The 18,221-nt window shown below is 32.3% G+C and overlaps 1 protein-coding gene across 1 annotated transcript; it reads left to right on the top strand.

Moving 5' to 3' along the window:
- The first annotated feature begins 258 nt into the window (after window positions 1-258).
- LOC145974285 (uncharacterized) lies at window positions 259-9,203 on the top strand. Its single transcript, XM_083104084.1, has 12 exons — window positions 259-572; window positions 3,338-3,521; window positions 3,593-3,763; window positions 4,213-4,308; window positions 4,710-4,799; window positions 5,065-5,154; window positions 5,584-5,820; window positions 6,003-6,244; window positions 7,357-7,516; window positions 7,885-7,997; window positions 8,260-8,287; window positions 9,199-9,203. Exons 2-12 carry the CDS (start codon window positions 3,338-3,340, stop codon window positions 9,201-9,203), a joined length of 1,416 nt encoding a protein of 471 aa, XP_082960210.1. The 5' UTR covers window positions 259-572.
- Window positions 9,204-18,221: the final 9,018 nt, after the last annotated feature.

Consider the following 18,221-nt stretch of genomic DNA (forward strand, 5'->3'; position numbering starts at 1 on the left):
ATTGCAGTATCAAAAATTCGGAGAATATGCAAAAGATGATCCAACTAGCTTTAGATTGGCAGAAAATTTTTCCTTGTATCCACAATTTATGTATCATTTACACAGATCACAATTCTTCAAGTATTCAATAATTCCCCAAATAAAAGTTAGTTTTTATAAGTAAGTTATTATTTGTATAAAACACATGATATATTTAAAACTTATTGATTCTTTTAGGTCTCATATTTCATATATCAATATATATTTTTTGATATTCTTTTTAACTGAAAGAAGAAAGGAGCATCTCAGATAAAGTTTTCATTTATCTTATGATAGCAGCATTTGTCATAAGTTGCTAGTGCATGTATTGCAAATATGCAATAATGCAGTTATTTGAAATTAAATTGAATGTTGCACACAAAATGGACACAGTATATATTGCGAATACACTAGCAACTTATGACAAATGACTGCTATCATAAGATAAATGAAAACTTTATCTGAGATGCTCCTTTGTTCCCATCTTTCATCGAGTGCGATTGTGATTGTGGTTGTGCAAGCTGAAGAAAATCTTTCGATTCGAAGAAATAAAGGTAACGTAAACTACGAATAGATAGATTTTAGTATTGATAAAGTTTCGAAACAATCGGTGTATGAAAATTGAAAATGGTGGTCGTTCTATATACAAGGTGTCCCATTTTAAATAACCTCAAATATTTCTCAAATAATACGTTTTACAGAAAAATGTTTCAGACAAAAGTTATATAGTTTCGAGGGGGCCATAAGATGTTACCATTGGTTTGACCTTGGACAGTCATTTGAAGGTCACGTGAAGGTCACTTCAATTTTTTTAAATTGCACCCCCTTTTTGGTTCCATTTAAGAAATTGAAGGTAATGCCGAAGTATAAGAAATTCAGAGATTTATCTCGAAGACAACAAAACAGACGATTGTTATCACAGGAACGAAAGAGAAATGTTACTGCCATTTCGATAACGAAAAATTGGCAAGACAATGTTATTGCTAAACACAATTCTGTTCATATAGAATGCTTCGAAAATGAGAATTTTGATACAAATAAATCTCCTTTGCAATCAGTAGATGTAGTACACGAGCAATTACATGATTCCGAGAACATTGAAAATATGCATGATTTTTTTTCAACATGTATTGCAACAGACAAAGAAAAAAACACTTTACAACAACGCTTACGTACTTGGGCTATAGAATATAATGTTCCACACACATCTGTAACAAGTTTATTGCGGATTATTCGAGAAGAAGGTCTCCAAAATTTGCCTAGCGATGCGAGAACCTTTTTACACACACCCACAGAAACGATTATTCGTGAATGCGCGAGTGGTCATTATTTCCACTATGGTCTGGAAAGAGCATTACGGGAGCGCTTAGAACATTATGAAAGTACCAATGATTTGATAAAAATTAACGTTAACATTGATGGCTTACCTCTTGCTAAAAGCTCAGCAAGTCAATTATGGCCCATACTTGGGCAAATATATAATAACAATCAATCTACAGAACCCTTTTTAATTGGAGCATATCACGGTTATAAGAAGCCTACGAATGCGCACGAGTTGTTAGAAGAATTTTGTGAAGAATATCTACATCTGCACAATGAAGGATTTTCATTCAAAGAAAAAAAGTATCAAGTAATAATCAGAGCTATTATTTGCGATGCTCCTGCCAAATCCTTTGTAACGGGTGTTAAAGGACATAATGGTTATTTTGGTTGCACTAAATGTTTTTGTGAAGGAGAATATTATAACCATAAGATGGTTTTTCTGCAAGAAAATGCACGATTACGTACAAACAATAATTTCCGCAATAGAGAAAATGAAGAACATCACGTTACAGTATCACCATTCGAATACTTGCCTATAGACATAATTAACAGTTTCCCCTTGGATTATATGCATGTAATTTGCTTAGGAGTAATGAAGAAGATGCTGCTTCTATTGATGAAGGGGCCCCATAAATCGCGATTACGTGCGGCACAGATAGAAGCATTATCCAAAGACATTTTAAATTTGCGTAAATTCATACCAATTGAATTTGCTCGTCGCCCACGAGGACTTAACGAATTAGATAGGTGGAAGGCAACAGAATTTCGATTATTCCTTCTTTATTTGGGACCTATTGTTTTACAGAAATATTTGGACGCTGATTATTACAAACATTTCTGTGCTCTACATATTGCTATACGTATATTATGCCATCCTGAAGATTGTTTACGTAACAATGAATATGCTACTGATTTGTTGAAATATTTTGTCAGAACATTTAAAGTATTATACGGAAAAGACACTATTGTTTATAATATACGTAATTTAATACATTTGTGTGAAGATGTAAAGAGATATGGATCTTTAAATACATTCTGCGCTTTTCCTTTCGAGAATTTTATGAAAGAACTCAAGAAAATGTTACGCAAATCAGAAAAACCATTGTCACAATTGAACAACAGAATTAATGAACGCGCAATAACTAAATGTGAAAGTAATTTTAATAATAGCAACGTAATAAATATACCGCTACTTCTACATCCAGATGGAAGAAATATGCCCTTAGGATGTGTAAATTCACACAAAAGTATGAAATTTGCAAAATATTTGCTGACGACGAATTCTGCAGATAATTGCTGTTATTTAAAGGATGGATCAGTGTTTTGCATCGAATATATCGGCTACAAAGATAACATACCTATTGTTGTTGGAAAAAAATTTTGTGATCTTCAGTCCATTGCAATGTATTCTTGTAATTCCCAAGACATGAATATTCATACAGCAACGCGGCAAACAAGTGTGGAAGTAGTATCAGCAACGCAAATTGATGCTAAAGCTGTAAAAATATTTTTCAATCACATGTATTATATAATGCCTCTTTTACATTTGTAAAAACTGTGAGTAGTGTTACCTTTATTTATATGCATATAGTACTACATTTATTTTTATGCAGATAAATGTTAAAAGTTATCAAAAATCTTCGATTTTAATCTTCCTTTTTCTAACGACTGTAACGTGAAAAATATTTTTTTTGGATATTTTCTCTTATATGCCAAAAATAACGCCAATTTTATTGCCATCACTTTTTGATACACTTAGAGCTTCTGCCCACAGGACGCGGAAACGCTTGCCACGCGGCAAAAAGTGACACAGTAATCAATCAACGTATTGTTGTCCTAGCGTTTATTAGCTACCGCGTAACTTTTTCCCGCGCGGCAAGCGCTTCCGCGTTCTGTGGGCAGGAGCTCTTATTTGTATATGTGTAATATATTTTTTAGCATTACTGAGGAAAATGATATTCAACATTTAATCAGTACTAAAATTTAACAATTTCAGATGTATTATGTAATATTTTTTGACGATTGGTGCTCCATAGTACCTGACGTTTGGGTAAATGTTAAGGCAAGAACCTTCAAATGGCCACCAAAAGAAATAAACGTCAGAAGAGCTGTTCAGAAAAATATTTTTCCCTGTGACGACTGGGATGTTCAACAGTATAGACGCATTGTAGGGCCATATGGTAATGAAACTGAAACTATGTAATTTTATTTTGGAAGAATTTTGTAATTACATCAAAATTATTTTGCATAGATTCTTATGAAACAGCCATACAAGCCGAGAAACGAGCAGAAATTGTATCCACATCCGATGAAGGACCAATGCAAGCACTAAGTCAAGGATATTCAATTATACAGGAACCACAAAAAAGAACAATTAAAAGACCACCGTTTCATGATGAACTTGAAAATTACAGCAAAACCGGTAATTAATTCTATTCATTTAATCGTTACCCAAGAAAAAAATGCATATAATATGGTCAGAGGTAAATATACATAATTAGATATGAAAAGATTTGACATATATATAATTTTATATAATCATACATAATAATATTCGAAAAATGATGTGATATGATCATATTTTTATTATCATATTCGACTAGATCTATTTATATATGAAAATAGATGATCAAATATTATTATATAAAGATGTGATCATGTCACGCCATTCTTCGGATATGATTATATAAAATTATATATGTTATCAAATCTTCATATCTAATAATTATGTATATTTACATCTGACTATATTATACCCATTTTTTTCTTGGATAGTGATAATAATTCTAATAATAATTCTACTTATTTAATTGTAATTATTTTATCGTTAATAAGAACAGTAAATTAAGTAATAGTATTTAACTTTGATAGAACATCTAAGCAAGAAAAAGAAGAATGCGTTAACGCCTCCTTGTAATTACGTACCATCTAATAATGTCAGCAATCTTCGAAACAAAGGATTTAATGGTATTTATGGTTTCAGTTTTTCTTCACGGGAAAAAAATTTGTCCTAAATGGATTTTGTCAATATCTGATCATGTCTTGCCAAATAGAGTCATATATGATATATGGTTATCATATATGACTGTATTTGATAATATATATCATATATACGACTATATTTGGCAAGACATGATCAGATATTGACAAAATCCATATATGACGAATTTTTTTTTCCCGAAAGTAGTAAAGTTAAGTTAACTGTATTCTATGGCTATGGTCAGGAAGATGTTATGAATGCTTCGAAAAATCATTCATATATCTTTATTTTCGTGGAATGTAGAACAAAAATAGAATAATGTTCCGAAGCATATCTAACGTTTCCCCGACCGCAGTCAAAGTTTAATAACATTAATAATATTTTGTAGGATCTACAGAAGAAACGAACCTCGTGCAAACGCCTTCTTGCAGTGGCGTACAAGTATCCGGAAATGTTACCAGTCTTAGTAACTTGAATGGTACGCATAATTATAGGATATATATGGATTATCTATGTGTGTGTGTGTGTGTGTGTGTGTGTGTGTGTGTATAAGTTGGGAAATGTGTGTGTATATATATATATATATATATATATATATATATATATATATACACACACACACACACACATATTTCCAAACTTACTGCAACGATAACAATGAACTTTATGTGATGACACTTGCTGTGAAGTATTACTTAAAGCTAAAATGAAATCCTATATAAATTATATTTTATATTTTGCAGAATATATGATGAAGAAAAGTGTGCGTCTTACTTCTTGTGTGCAAGTACCCAGAAATAGCAGCCAATTTAATAAAGGCAAGCAAAATAATGGTATGTTTTTTTACTTTTCAGGAAAAAAAGAAGCTTATATAAAGAAGTGATTAAATACTTTGTGAAGTTCAATTAATGATTTGTTGTTAATAAATTGTATTTATTTATTTCTTATCTAATTAAACTATTCATGAAGTATATAGCCACTTGTTTATAAGCAAACTCTTATAGCAATATTTAAATTAGATTATGTTTATTAAAAAATTATCTTTTTAAAAAAGGGTGCTAAGTCCACATCAAAAACTGTTACATATACTTAAAAAATTTTCAAATTATTTTAATTTTGTGTAAAATATATTCTAGAAAAAATAATATAAAAAATTGCGTTAAATGAAAATTATATAAAATAGTTTACAATGAATGAAATTTAATAACACTGTGATGAACAGTATAACTAACAAAATGAACTCACAGACTTTATATTTACAGATGTTGACATTACTGATGAGGAATGGTTGAACGAAAGTTTAGTAGGTGATTACGTGTCTTGCGATAATGCTAATGTGCGTGATGATGGTAATGGGCTTAATAATGACAATGTGCCTGATGATAATAATGATGATGATGATGATATTGGTGACAATATGATTAGCCCCGATAATGTGCTTGACGGTGATGACATGACAACTTTCAATGCCAACGGCAATCATTTGGAAAAATGCTGTGGTATGTATTAAACTTTATTCTTTATTCTTCCTTCTTAATTATATCGTTATATTGTACTTATAATAGCAATATGTTATATGTACTTAATTTCGTATGTATGTACTTGTGTAAAATAACTAAACAGATAATTTTAATGATACTTATAAAGAGAAATAAATATTTTTCTTTTTTATCTTATACAGATGCGTGTCGTACCAAACAAAAAATTATTAAAAATCTCACAAAAGAATCATTAAAAATCTCACAAAAGAATACGAGACAGTTGGAGATAATAATAAATTTAATAAATAACGCAGGACCAGCTAATACAATATATAATAATGACGAAGTCCAATTATTGCCGGAATTTCCGCTATCAACAGTTGACGAATTTTTCAAATTTGACACGGATCTCCAAAAGGACAGAGAGATTCGGAAACAATTAGTGAGTACTTTTCTGTTTTTGCGTCCATTTCTTTTTTCTTCTTCTCTCTATTTTTAAATGTGAAATAAATGTATATTTCTATAATTCAATCAACAACAAAAATTCTTTTGTAGAGATAAAAGTAGAAGACAAAATCTAGATATTGAATATACTGGGTGTCACACTAATTAATTTCTCTCATTATTTTGTACATAAAAGTATTAAAATAAGATAATTGGTGTAAAAAAAACACATAGTTGTTTCGAAAAAAAATATGTAATTTGCAATTAACAATTACAATTTTTTCTTAAAAATAACTATGTTTTCTTTACACCAATTGATTCCTCTCATTATTTTGTACATAAAAGTATTAAGGTGAGGTAATCGAAAAATGAATATTTTACGATTACCGCACCTTAATACTTTTATGTACAAAATAAGATATTTTACGGTTTATATAAAATTAAGAAACGATTTCAAGCCTCATAACTCTACAAGTACTTAATGAAAACTAACTTAATTATAGTGTTTTGGAAAGCTCTCGAGATAAGCTACAAGAATAATAACGTAATGAAAAATAAATGGTTCCATTTAAGAAATTGAAGGTGACCTTCACATGATCTTGACAACGCTATTCAAGGTCGTACTAATATTACTGTGCATTATTTGAAACCCTATAACTTTTATAGGAAACATTTTTGTCTGCCGTTCTCGGTTTTCGAGATATTCGGCTGATACGGGTGGTCTGACACACCCTGTATGTATATATATATATATATATATATTTATTTATTTATTTATTCATATAATAAAAACAATTTTGAAAAATAAAATAATGAAAATAATAGGCTCAACATAATAATAAATTACTAAGGGGTAAAAAGGCAAATAAAAATCAAAAGACACGCGGTTATTAGTCCGCAAATTTAGATATATAGTATAAAATATTTACTTAAATTTACTTAAAGCGTAATATATAACATTCTTTTAAATTTTATTACAATTTTTGCTGCCTTTTGTCGCTTAGTAATTTTGAAAGAAGCTCTTAAAATATATTAAATTCATGTTTCCTTTTTCTTCAAGCGGCTTAAATTGAAAATATTATTAAACATTTTTGTAACATTCTGTTATAGAAAAGGAAAATTGCAAAAATTGGAGGAAACACTTTCGTTCACAAGACAAGGAATATTATAAAATACACATTATCGGATGAATTGTGCCGCAAATTATCATGGACAGGCCAAAAAGGATCAACGGCAATTAAGGACACAAGTTTTGTCACAGTTATTATGGGTAATTATTATTTCTTTAAGATATATTTTTATTTCTCCTTTTTATGTAATATTGTTTAAAAATAGTTGCACCTTTAATGTATTCGAACATCAGTATTCGAGATAGTATCTAACATATGCTTAGATGTAACGTGCACTTTTAACTTTAAATTTTTCTTCAGAATTATTAATAAGATCTTACTTCAAATTTCGTTCAAATATTCTTCTACACTTTATACTCTTTCCAATTTTTTACGGATCAAAATTTTTATATTCTTTCCAAAAGTTGCAAACGTTTATAGCTATACTTTACTTCATGACTACCCTATTCTAACTATTGGAATTAAAGCACAAAATATTTTAATAATTATGTAACAAATCGTTTTTCAGCATACGTTTCGGACGACGAAAAAAGTAATATGCACGATATTAAAAAGACCATCCAAGAATGGTTACGACATGCGGGAGATCGCCTCAACTATTTAAGAAACAAGGAGAAAAAGGTTGGTAAATTATTGAAAATTCCATACGATATTATTTAAAAAACAATAGGGCTGTATAATGTTGCTGCATAACATTTTTAGTGTTGAAAATGAGAAAACATTGAAATTAATATATGTTTTTTAATATATGTAAATGTATATCTTAAATCATATTTCACTTATATATTTAATTTTGTGTGTGTGTGTGTGTGTGTGTGTAAAAAATTAAATTCTATATTGTAAAAAAAAATATATTAATTATCTTTTGTATATTTTCTTACAGCACTATGACAGTTTTGAAGAAAAAATATGTAATTTGCAATTAACAATTCCATATTTTTTCTTAAAAACAACTGTGTTTTTTTTACACCAATTGATTCCTCTCATTATTTTGTACATAAAAGTATTAAGGTAAGATAATCGAAAAGTGAATATTTTACAAGATATTTTACGGTTTATGTAAAATTAAGAAATTATTTCAACCCTCATAACTCAAAAAGTACTTAACGAAAAGGTATTTACTGATAGTGTTTTGGAAAGCTCTCGAGATAAGCTACAAGAGTGTGCAAAAATATATAGGGTGTTCCATTTAAAAAAATTGAAGTGACCTTCACGTGACCTTCAAATGACTCTTCAAGGTCAAACCAATGATACCATCTTATGGCCCCCTCGAAACCAAACAACTTTTGTCTGAAATATTTTTCTCTCCCGGGCTTGGTTTTCGAGATATTCGACTGGTCGGATTAAAATGAAACACCCTGTATATACACTTTTTGTAAATATTAAAAAGTAATTATACATTGAATAGTAATGTAGCGAGCTATGCTTTAACACTAATAAATATTATTCTTTAACTTTAGCGTCATAAAAATCGTAAATCAATTACGATGTACAGTATAATTATCTATTAATGGTGGATGAGTTGGTTGCGCTGCGTGAGTTGTGAGTCACTGGGAGACAGTTTTCACTTGTTTTTACTTCTCTTTTCCTTGGCTCGTTTATTGTCTCATCTCACGTTCGTCTTTCACGCAGCACACAGCACGCAGGCTTTGAAAAATCTAATATAAAAAACGACTTGTGCAACGTTTTAATTTGTCTAAAATATAATTGTGCATTGTGTGACAACTATTTCGTGCAATAGCAGGCAGATAGTTTCATTAAAATTAAAGCGGTAAGTACTATATACTACGTCCTATAATCATTTACTGCTTCATTTACGTAGATTAAGCATTGTTTACTGCTTCATTTATGTGCTTCATTTACTGCTTTATGTAGGTTAATCATTGTTACAACATAATTTTTCTTCATGTTTATTTCTTAATCTAATAATATACTAGTCTAATATCATTAAGTAATGTAATTAATACAAAGAAAAATTATTAAAAGCAACAGGTTTATAAACATTTTTTAGCCAAATATACGATTCACCGCAAACTTAATGTTAAAACTTTTGAAAAGCACATATATTATATTATATCAAATCTTAAATATTGCTTCTAAAAAGTTGTACTATCTTTCCAATTTTTATACGAATATAATATTTTTATCTCTGTTTAGATCCAATTTTTAAATTATTTTATTTCTTAAATTCCAATTTAGTAAATTCGTTAATATGAAATGCATAATTCTATGTACACTTAACGCTACATATGAGTGATGAATAAATTCTCTATTGCTTATTTATAATTTATTAATAATATAAGTTTAGACATATGCAAATTAAGACAATTTGCTATATATGAAGTTTTAATTCTCTTTCTAATATTGTTTATTTCAGCTATCCTATAAAGTTTCTATAAATAAACATGAATTGTTTTATGTTTTAGGTATTGTTCATTACATTCGGATCGATAAATTTTTAATTAAACCTGCACTTTTCATCTATTATTTCCTATATATATTATATATTCTATTAATTTCTTTGTGTCTCTCTGATGAATATAATTCAAAATGCCAAATAAAAAAAGTCACAGAGAAAATTGTGTCGGAAAGTTAACGAAAGACTCTATCTGTCATTAGCAACAATTAGTGAAACAAATCAATTAGCAAATCATGAAATAATCTCAGATCAATATTATAATCAGAATAATGAAAAAATATATAAGAGTAGTGTTGATAATGAAATTGATATTGATAAAAATGATAATAGTGATTTTCTAAATAACGATAACATTTTATTAAATAGTCAAGACAGTTTGAAACAGAATGATTATTCTTCTCTTAGTGATTTACAACAACGTAACGACACTAGTATTTCACTTCCGTTATTTGCAAAGCCTACGGAATCTCTTACCACAAAATTAGAAAAATGGTCCATTGACAGAAATATTAGTCTAACTGCATTTAAACAGTTATTAGATATATTACGTGAAGAACCATTGTTGACTAATATTTTACCAGCTGATCCACGTACAATTTTGAAAACAGCCCGCAAATCTAATTCTTTAAACAATTCATTTCATTATTTTGGTATACGCAACTCACTAAATTTTTTAAGTTTAAAGCATAATATAATTGTTGATCAAAATACAGAATTTTTTCTTGCAATTAACATTGACGGGCTGCCTTTAACAAAAAGCACATCAAGTTCCTTTTGGCCAATTTTGGGTACAGTCAAATCAATTAAATCTGAAAAATCAAGTATTTATAATAGCTTTATATTATGGAAGTGAAAAACCTAAAGCCAATGAATTTTTAAAGGAATTTGTAGAAGAATGTATAGAATTATCAAATGGAATAATGATACAATCTGTATTATGTAAATTCAAAATTTCAATGTTAATTTGTGATACCCCAGCCAAATCTCATATTTTATCTGTTAAAAGTCATTCAGGTTATTTTTCATGTACAAAGTGTGATCAGGAAGGGGATATGGTTAATAATGTTTTATGCTTTGTTGAAATAGAGAATTATAGAAAAAGAACAGATCATTCATTTAGAAATACCCTTCAAGTCGAACACCATACAGGAGAAACACTGGCTTCAAATTCCTAATTTTAATATGACAGAATAGCGCTTCCTTATCAGGATAATTTTGAAATAGAACATAAACACTTCAAGCAAAACTGTACTTTATTACAGTCGACACACACACTAGACTTGTGTCGTTCAGGCGTACAAAACTAAGAATTACAGTACAGCGGCCTCTGTAGCGAGAAAACACATAAACATAAAAACTGAACCTAGATAGGCAGACTCACTAAAACGAACAGTCAGACATAAGATAAAACAGGCGCGCTGAGTTTTAAAGAACACAAAGACATTTTTAATATATTGCCTATTTATCACTCCGCCTCAATATAACACGAAAATGTCGTACCTACATAAACATTTTAAACAAAACAAAAATGTCTATTTTTCTTATTTACATTTCCGTAATACCAAGAGATTCACGCAATTTTATAAAGAGCTCACCAGTCAAACCTTTCGTAAAAATATCCGCAACTTGTTCTTTGGACGGAACATACTTTACATCAATCACTTTATTATCAAACAGTTCTCTAATAAAATTATACTTTACGTCTATATGTTTGAGTCTACGATGTTCCCATTTATCAAGCAAATGAATGCAAGATTGATTGTCTTCAAAAATTACGGTGGGACCATCAAACATTACACCAAAATCACGCAATAAATTTTGCAGCCAAACCAGCTCTGTTGCAGCACTCGCCAGTGCCACGTACTCCGCCTCTGTAGAAGACAGGGCTACAGTGGTTTGTTTACGCGTTGCCCATAACACTGTAGCGTTGTATACCCGAAACAGGAACCCTGACGTCGATTTTCGATCTGCATCTCCTGCCCAGTCCGCGTCAGCATATCCCATCAGTGCTGCGTCGTTTCCGCTTCCAGACCGTCGATAGAAGAGACCATAGTTGAGAGTGCCTCTTATGTAACGTAAAATTCGTTTCAAACCATTCCAGTGCAGATCAGTGGCATTACTCTGAAAGCGACTGAAGTAATTCACTGATGCACTCAAGTCCGGCCTTGTTGTCAACATCAGGTACATGAGGCATCCGATGAGCTCCCGATATGGTTTCTTCTCGATGATGCACTCCAAATTTTCCTTGTTCAGGTTGTCTTGCTCCTTCCACGGGTTGACTTCCATCGGCGTCTTCGCTGCTTTACATTCGTCCATTTTAAAACGAGATAACAGATTCTTCATATAGGCTGATTGACTCAAGAACATTCCAGCTTTTGTTCTTTCTAATTTAATACCCAGAAAATTATGCAATTTTCCCAGGTCTTTCATGGAGAACTCGTTCATCAGGTAGGCCTTTAATTTACGTAAATCCTTTTCATTATTGCCAGCAATGATGATATCATCCACATACAGCAGCAGATAGATCTTGGAATTTCCATTCGTACGGATGTACAAACACCTGTCATTTTCAGATCTTCTAAATCCTAGACTTCTCACAAACTCATCAAATCTTGCGTTCCAAGCGCGTGGCGCCTGTTTTAATCCATATAGGGACTTGTTTAACTTGCACACAAGATTGGAATTGTTATTGATACCTTCTGGCTGCTTCATATAGATTTCTTCTTCGATGTGTCCATGAAGAAACGCGTTCTTGACGTCCATTTGACTCGCCAATAAAACTTCGTGATTAACAACAGATAGTAGAGTTCGAACCGTGGTTAAACGAGCTACTGGTGCATAGGTCTCTGAATAATCGAAACCTTTTCGTTGCGAACACCCTTTGACCACCAAACGTGCTTTATAACGCTCGATATTTCCGTTCTTGTCTCTTTTAATTTTAAATATCCATCTGTTATCGATCACTCTCTTTCCAGGCGGCAATTCCACAAGATCCCACGTTCCGTTTTCCAGTAATGAATCTATCTCATCTTGTACAGCCTTCTTCCAGTGATCTTTGTCCTCTCGATTTTCTATTTCGCTGAGATTTTCAGGAATTTCATCAAGAAAACTTTCCGCGCTAAGTGCCATAGCACAATAATCATCCAGATGTTTAGGCCTGCTTCTAACTCTGGAACTCCGTCGATAACCTGTGTTGCTGCCTTTTTCCTTCTGTCGAGTTGCTTCTGACTTTTCATCGGATTGGTCATTTGTTGATACTTCACTTTGATTTCCAGTATCGTCGCTGGTTTCTGGAACTCCTGCTCCTCCGCCTTGATCCCGCAACTTCTCATTATCTTCAGTTTCCGCTTGACTTGGCAGACTTTTGTCATAGAAGTTGTCAGTTTCGAAACTAAATTTCGTTTCATCGAATACGACGTCTCTACCAAAGAGTAGCTTATTGTCCTCAGGACACCACAATCGATATCCGTTCGGACAATATCCCATCATGTGACATTTCTTCGAGCGAGACTCGAATTTTCCTCCCACAATTTCCTTGGGAATGTGTAGATAAACTATGCTTCCGAATACCCTCAGTTTCCGAAGATCTGGTCGCTCACCGTACCATAATTCTGCCGGTACTTTATCTTGCAAGGCACATGTTGGACTACGGTTGATCAGGTATACAGCAGCCAACACCGCTTCCGTCCAAAACCGTTTGTTTGTGTTTGAATTAAGTATCATACATCGAACCTTTTCTATAATCGTCCTATTCATACGTTCTGCGACCCCATTCTGCTGTGGAGTATACCTGATTGTAAATTCATATTGTATACCGTTACTCTCGAAATATTCTCTTGTTTCGTTGGAGATATACTCTCGGCCGTTATCGCATCTGAAACGACTCACCTTTTTGTTAAAGTGCGCTTCAGCCATTGCCTTGAACATTTTAAAGTGTCTAAGTACTTCACTTTTCAAACTCAAAGTGTAAGCTACCGTGAAATGCGTGAAGTCATCTATAAAGGTCAATACGTATTTCTTTCCGTCATATGAAGTAGTATCCATCGGTCCACAGAGATCGCTGTGAATTAACTGTAACGGACGTTTAGCTCTTACCCGATCCTGTTTATGAGGGAGCTTCGTCTGCTTGCCCTCAACACAATACTGACACAACTTCGAAACCTTATCTTCTTTGTCGATCTTGATTCCATCAGTGATGTTCAAAACCTTCTTCAGCCCGTTGTTACTGATATGACCCAACCTCTTGTGCCATAGTTCCGCATCTTCTGACACCGTACACACATTGGCACTTTCCATTTTCTCACAAAAGTCAAGTTTATACAGTTTGTCTTTCAGATACGCAATTGCCACGACTGTATTTCCTTTGCGAATCACTCCCTTACTGTCTTCAAAACTTACAATAAATTTGTTCATGTCCAACTTCCTGATTGACAAGAGACTACACTGCAAACCCGGCACCAACAGAACCTCTTTAACCGTGATTGAGTTCACTTCTCCATTCACCAGAGTCTGTACGTTTAGTTCGCCAACTTCCTTCGCCGTTAGAATTTGACCGGATTTTGCCACTTTTATTTTTAATGGTTTAGGCAACAGTTTTACATTATTCAGACAAACGTGTTCGTTCGCCATGTGTTCCGTCGCACCAGAATCCAAATACCAGTCGGAGTTATTAACAAAGTTTTCTTCTCCTGCACAAAAAGTGTAGCTTGGACCACTTTCAGTATTGGCTTCAGCTGCAACATTTGCAACCTCCGAGTTTTTGTTCTTCTTTGGTTTCTTCTTGCAATCAGTTCTTTTATGACCAATCAGGCCACAGTTGTAACATTTATACGGGAAACGCTTTGACGCCGGTTGTTTATTTCCACTAGCCTTGCTGTGATTTGCCGCAGTCACAAACGCCGTCGAAGTTTTACTATCGTTCTGCGCTTCCTCGACTGATCCGCTTCGTTTCGCTTCTTCGTCGAGTAGACGATTTTTCACAAAACTAAGAGTCAGCTTGTCGGTCGATAACGTCTCGATCGCTGTTACCACTACGTCATATTCCGTAGGCATAGTTAACAGTAGATGGCACACCACGTCCGTGTCCTCTAGCTTCGCCCCTGTAGAGCGCAACTCTCGTATCAACCTATCAAATTTCAGGAAGTGACCTCCCATTGTTTCCGACGTCGAATATTTCATGGTTAGAAGTAATTTTCTGAGTCTAAGTTGGCTAGCTATGCCTTTCCGTTCAAAGGTGTTCGACAAAACTGTCCAGATTCCATGCGCTGTATCTTCATCTTTCACGTATTCAAGATGGCTGTCCGCAATCCGCTGCACAATCTGCGATTTACACTTCCGATCATTCCTTTTGAACTGTTCCAACTGTCCCTCTTTTGCAGAACGCACTGCCGCACTATCGGCTTCCTCAATGGTGACCATTGACGTATACGCCTTTTTTACGTATTCGAGTAGTTCATGTTCCTCTAATAACGTTTCCATGCGAAATTTCCAATTGTCGAAGTTCGTCCCGTCAAACAAAGGGACCTTGAACCTGTCCTGTTCCGCCATGACTGATAGAGAAATCCCGTTCGATACGACGCGTCACAAAGGATTCGCGGTTGCACACTTATTTGCCCGAACAATCACTTATTATCAGTCTGGGCCCATAACCTGACAGAATAGCGCTTCCTTATCAGGCTAATTTTGAAATAGAACATAAACACTTCAAGCAAAACTGTACTTTATTACAGTCGACACACACACTAGACTTGTGTCGTTCAGGCGTACAAAACTAAGAATTACAGTACAGCGGCCTCTGTAGCGAGAAAACACATAAACATAAAAACTGAACCTAGATAGGCAGACTCACTAAAACGAACAGTCAGACATAAGATAAAACAGGCGCGCTGAGTTTTAAAGAACACAAAGACATTTTTAATATATTGCCTATTTATCATAATATGATTAATAATGTACCTTTAGATTATATGCATAATCTTCTATTGGGTGCAACAAAAAGGTTGTTATGTTGTAAGCGTTATGGATGGATATTTGGCCTCCCCATAAATTACGTGCTTCGAGTATTAATAAAATTAACGACAATCTTCAGGTCTTAAGAAAATATATTTCTTGTGAATTTGCAAGAAAAACTCGGCCAATAAATGAATGTAAAAGATTTAAGGCAACCGAATTTAGACTATTTGTATTATATACAGGTCCAATAGTTTTGAAGAAAGTAATACCATTGAAAGAGTATAATAATTTTCTTACGCTAAGTTTAGCCAGCTCAATATTGATAAGTAATCACTACACAAAATTTGAGAATTATATTTCATATGCCGAAGACCTAATCAAATATTTTATTAAGAATTCAATTGAAATTTATGGACCCGATTTTATTTCGCACAACATACATAGTCTATTGCATTTAAGTGATTGTGTGCGCCTATTTGGTTCACTCGATGAATTCAGCGCTTTTCCATTCGAAAATTATATGCAGAAGTTAAAAAAGTATATCCGTAGGCATTCGCAGCAGCTGCAACAAGTTGTGTGTAGAGTTAGCGAGGATAATAATTTTTTGCAACCAATACAATCTGCAAATGATAATTCCACAACGTTATTGCGGGAACATCTTAATGGTCCATTAATAAATAATTGCACTTCTCCGCAGTACAGGAAACTTAAGACAATTAATTATTGCTTAAATATTTTAAAAGTAGCTGATCGATTTGTTGAATTGGATGATTCAAGTATCGTTGAAATACTAAATTTTGCTTCATATCAAAATAAAATATTTTTAATAGGAATCAAGTATATTCCACACAAAGATTTCTATTCAAAGCCATGTTTTTCTTCATTATTTGATATTAAATTTATTGCAAAATACAATAATGTATTTCAAATGTGGAGAATTGATAAGATTAAAAGAAAATTACTAGTTTTACCATACAATGATCAATATATTGCATTTCCTTTACTGCATTTATAATTGTTTTAAATAATTTCATGATGATAATAATCGATCACATTTTTCAGTAATTAGCTAGAAATTAAATATTTGATAATTTTTTTAAAATTTCATTTAGAGGCTTTATATTAGCTAGAAAAGAAAAATAACTTATATTTTTCGTGAGTTTTCGATTGTTGGTTCTGATCCTTTTTAAATGAAAAACAAATATGACAAAAAAAAGATGGTTAATTAATATTATAAAATATATATTGATGTGTAAGTGTAAATAATGTAATAATAATTTAAAAAGCTAAAATGTTAATTGAAAAGATTAATTAATTAAAAAAGAAAATTAACACTTGAAAATTATCTTTTGTGAAATTTCACTTTAATTTTTTTAAATATAAATCATTTTTTATTAATATATATTATTAGGTATATACCATTATCAAGTATATATCATTAGATATTAACATATGGTATTGGCTTGGTTTGGCAATCAATGAGAAATCAGTTTAAAAAATAATCAATTAACCATAATCTTTATTTCTGAAATTTTAAATACTCTGAAATTTAAATACTCTATATATAACAAGTTCAATATTTTTCGGAACCAACAATGGAAAGCTAACGAAAAATGTAAGTTATTTTTCTTGTTTAACTAGTATGAGATCTTTAAATATAATTAATTCAAATATATGATAATAATAACACAGGTCTACAAAAAATGGGGTCATGATTGTTGTTGGGCAGCTGGGGGTCATTTCCGAAGTAATTTTCTGCGTAGAATCCGAATCCGAGGTCAGAATTGGCCCATCACGTCAGGATTTTGAGATATTTGAGGTTATATACTCGAAAAATGGCTTTTTGGGCTACTTTTGAGGTTATGTACAGGACGCACAAAATTTTTTAGCTCTTTTCTTCTAATTGCATCATTTAGTACTACTCTTTCCCTTCAAAATGAGCTGTCGAATGGTCATCTACGATTTTTCCTTGCAAAGTTACGGCCATTTTAAGATGACATGATGAATTCCAAACCCTGCGCCGTTATAGCCCAACAACCTCATGAGCATTCACATTAAACCTGTAAACTCTGAACTATAAACCCGAAAACCTGGACTGAAAACTGTATATATGGGTTTTTGGGGTCGCTGATTACGAATCTGATCTCAGATCGACCCCAAACCTATCATACAGGGTTTAGCAAAAGTGTGGAAACCCCTTAATATTTCGAAAAATACGCATTTAAAAAAAAAATGTTTCATACAAAAGTTATAGGGTTTTATGTGGCGCATTACAGCAACATTATTATGACCTCGAATAGCGTTGTCAAGGTTATGTGAAGGTCACCTCCAACTTTTTAAATGGGACACCCTATATGCTTTTGCATATTCTTGTAGCTTATCTCGAGAGCTTTCCAAAACACTATAATTAAGTTAGTTTTCATTAAGTACTTTCCGAGTTATGAGGCTTGAAATCATTTCTTAATTTTACATAA

This window comes from Camponotus vicinus, unplaced genomic scaffold (genome assembly GCF_025532165.1).
Source record: "Camponotus vicinus isolate PSW18456_S1 unplaced genomic scaffold, iyCamVici1.0 SCAF_7, whole genome shotgun sequence".
NCBI classification, from domain to species: Eukaryota; Metazoa; Arthropoda; class Insecta; order Hymenoptera; family Formicidae; genus Camponotus; species Camponotus vicinus.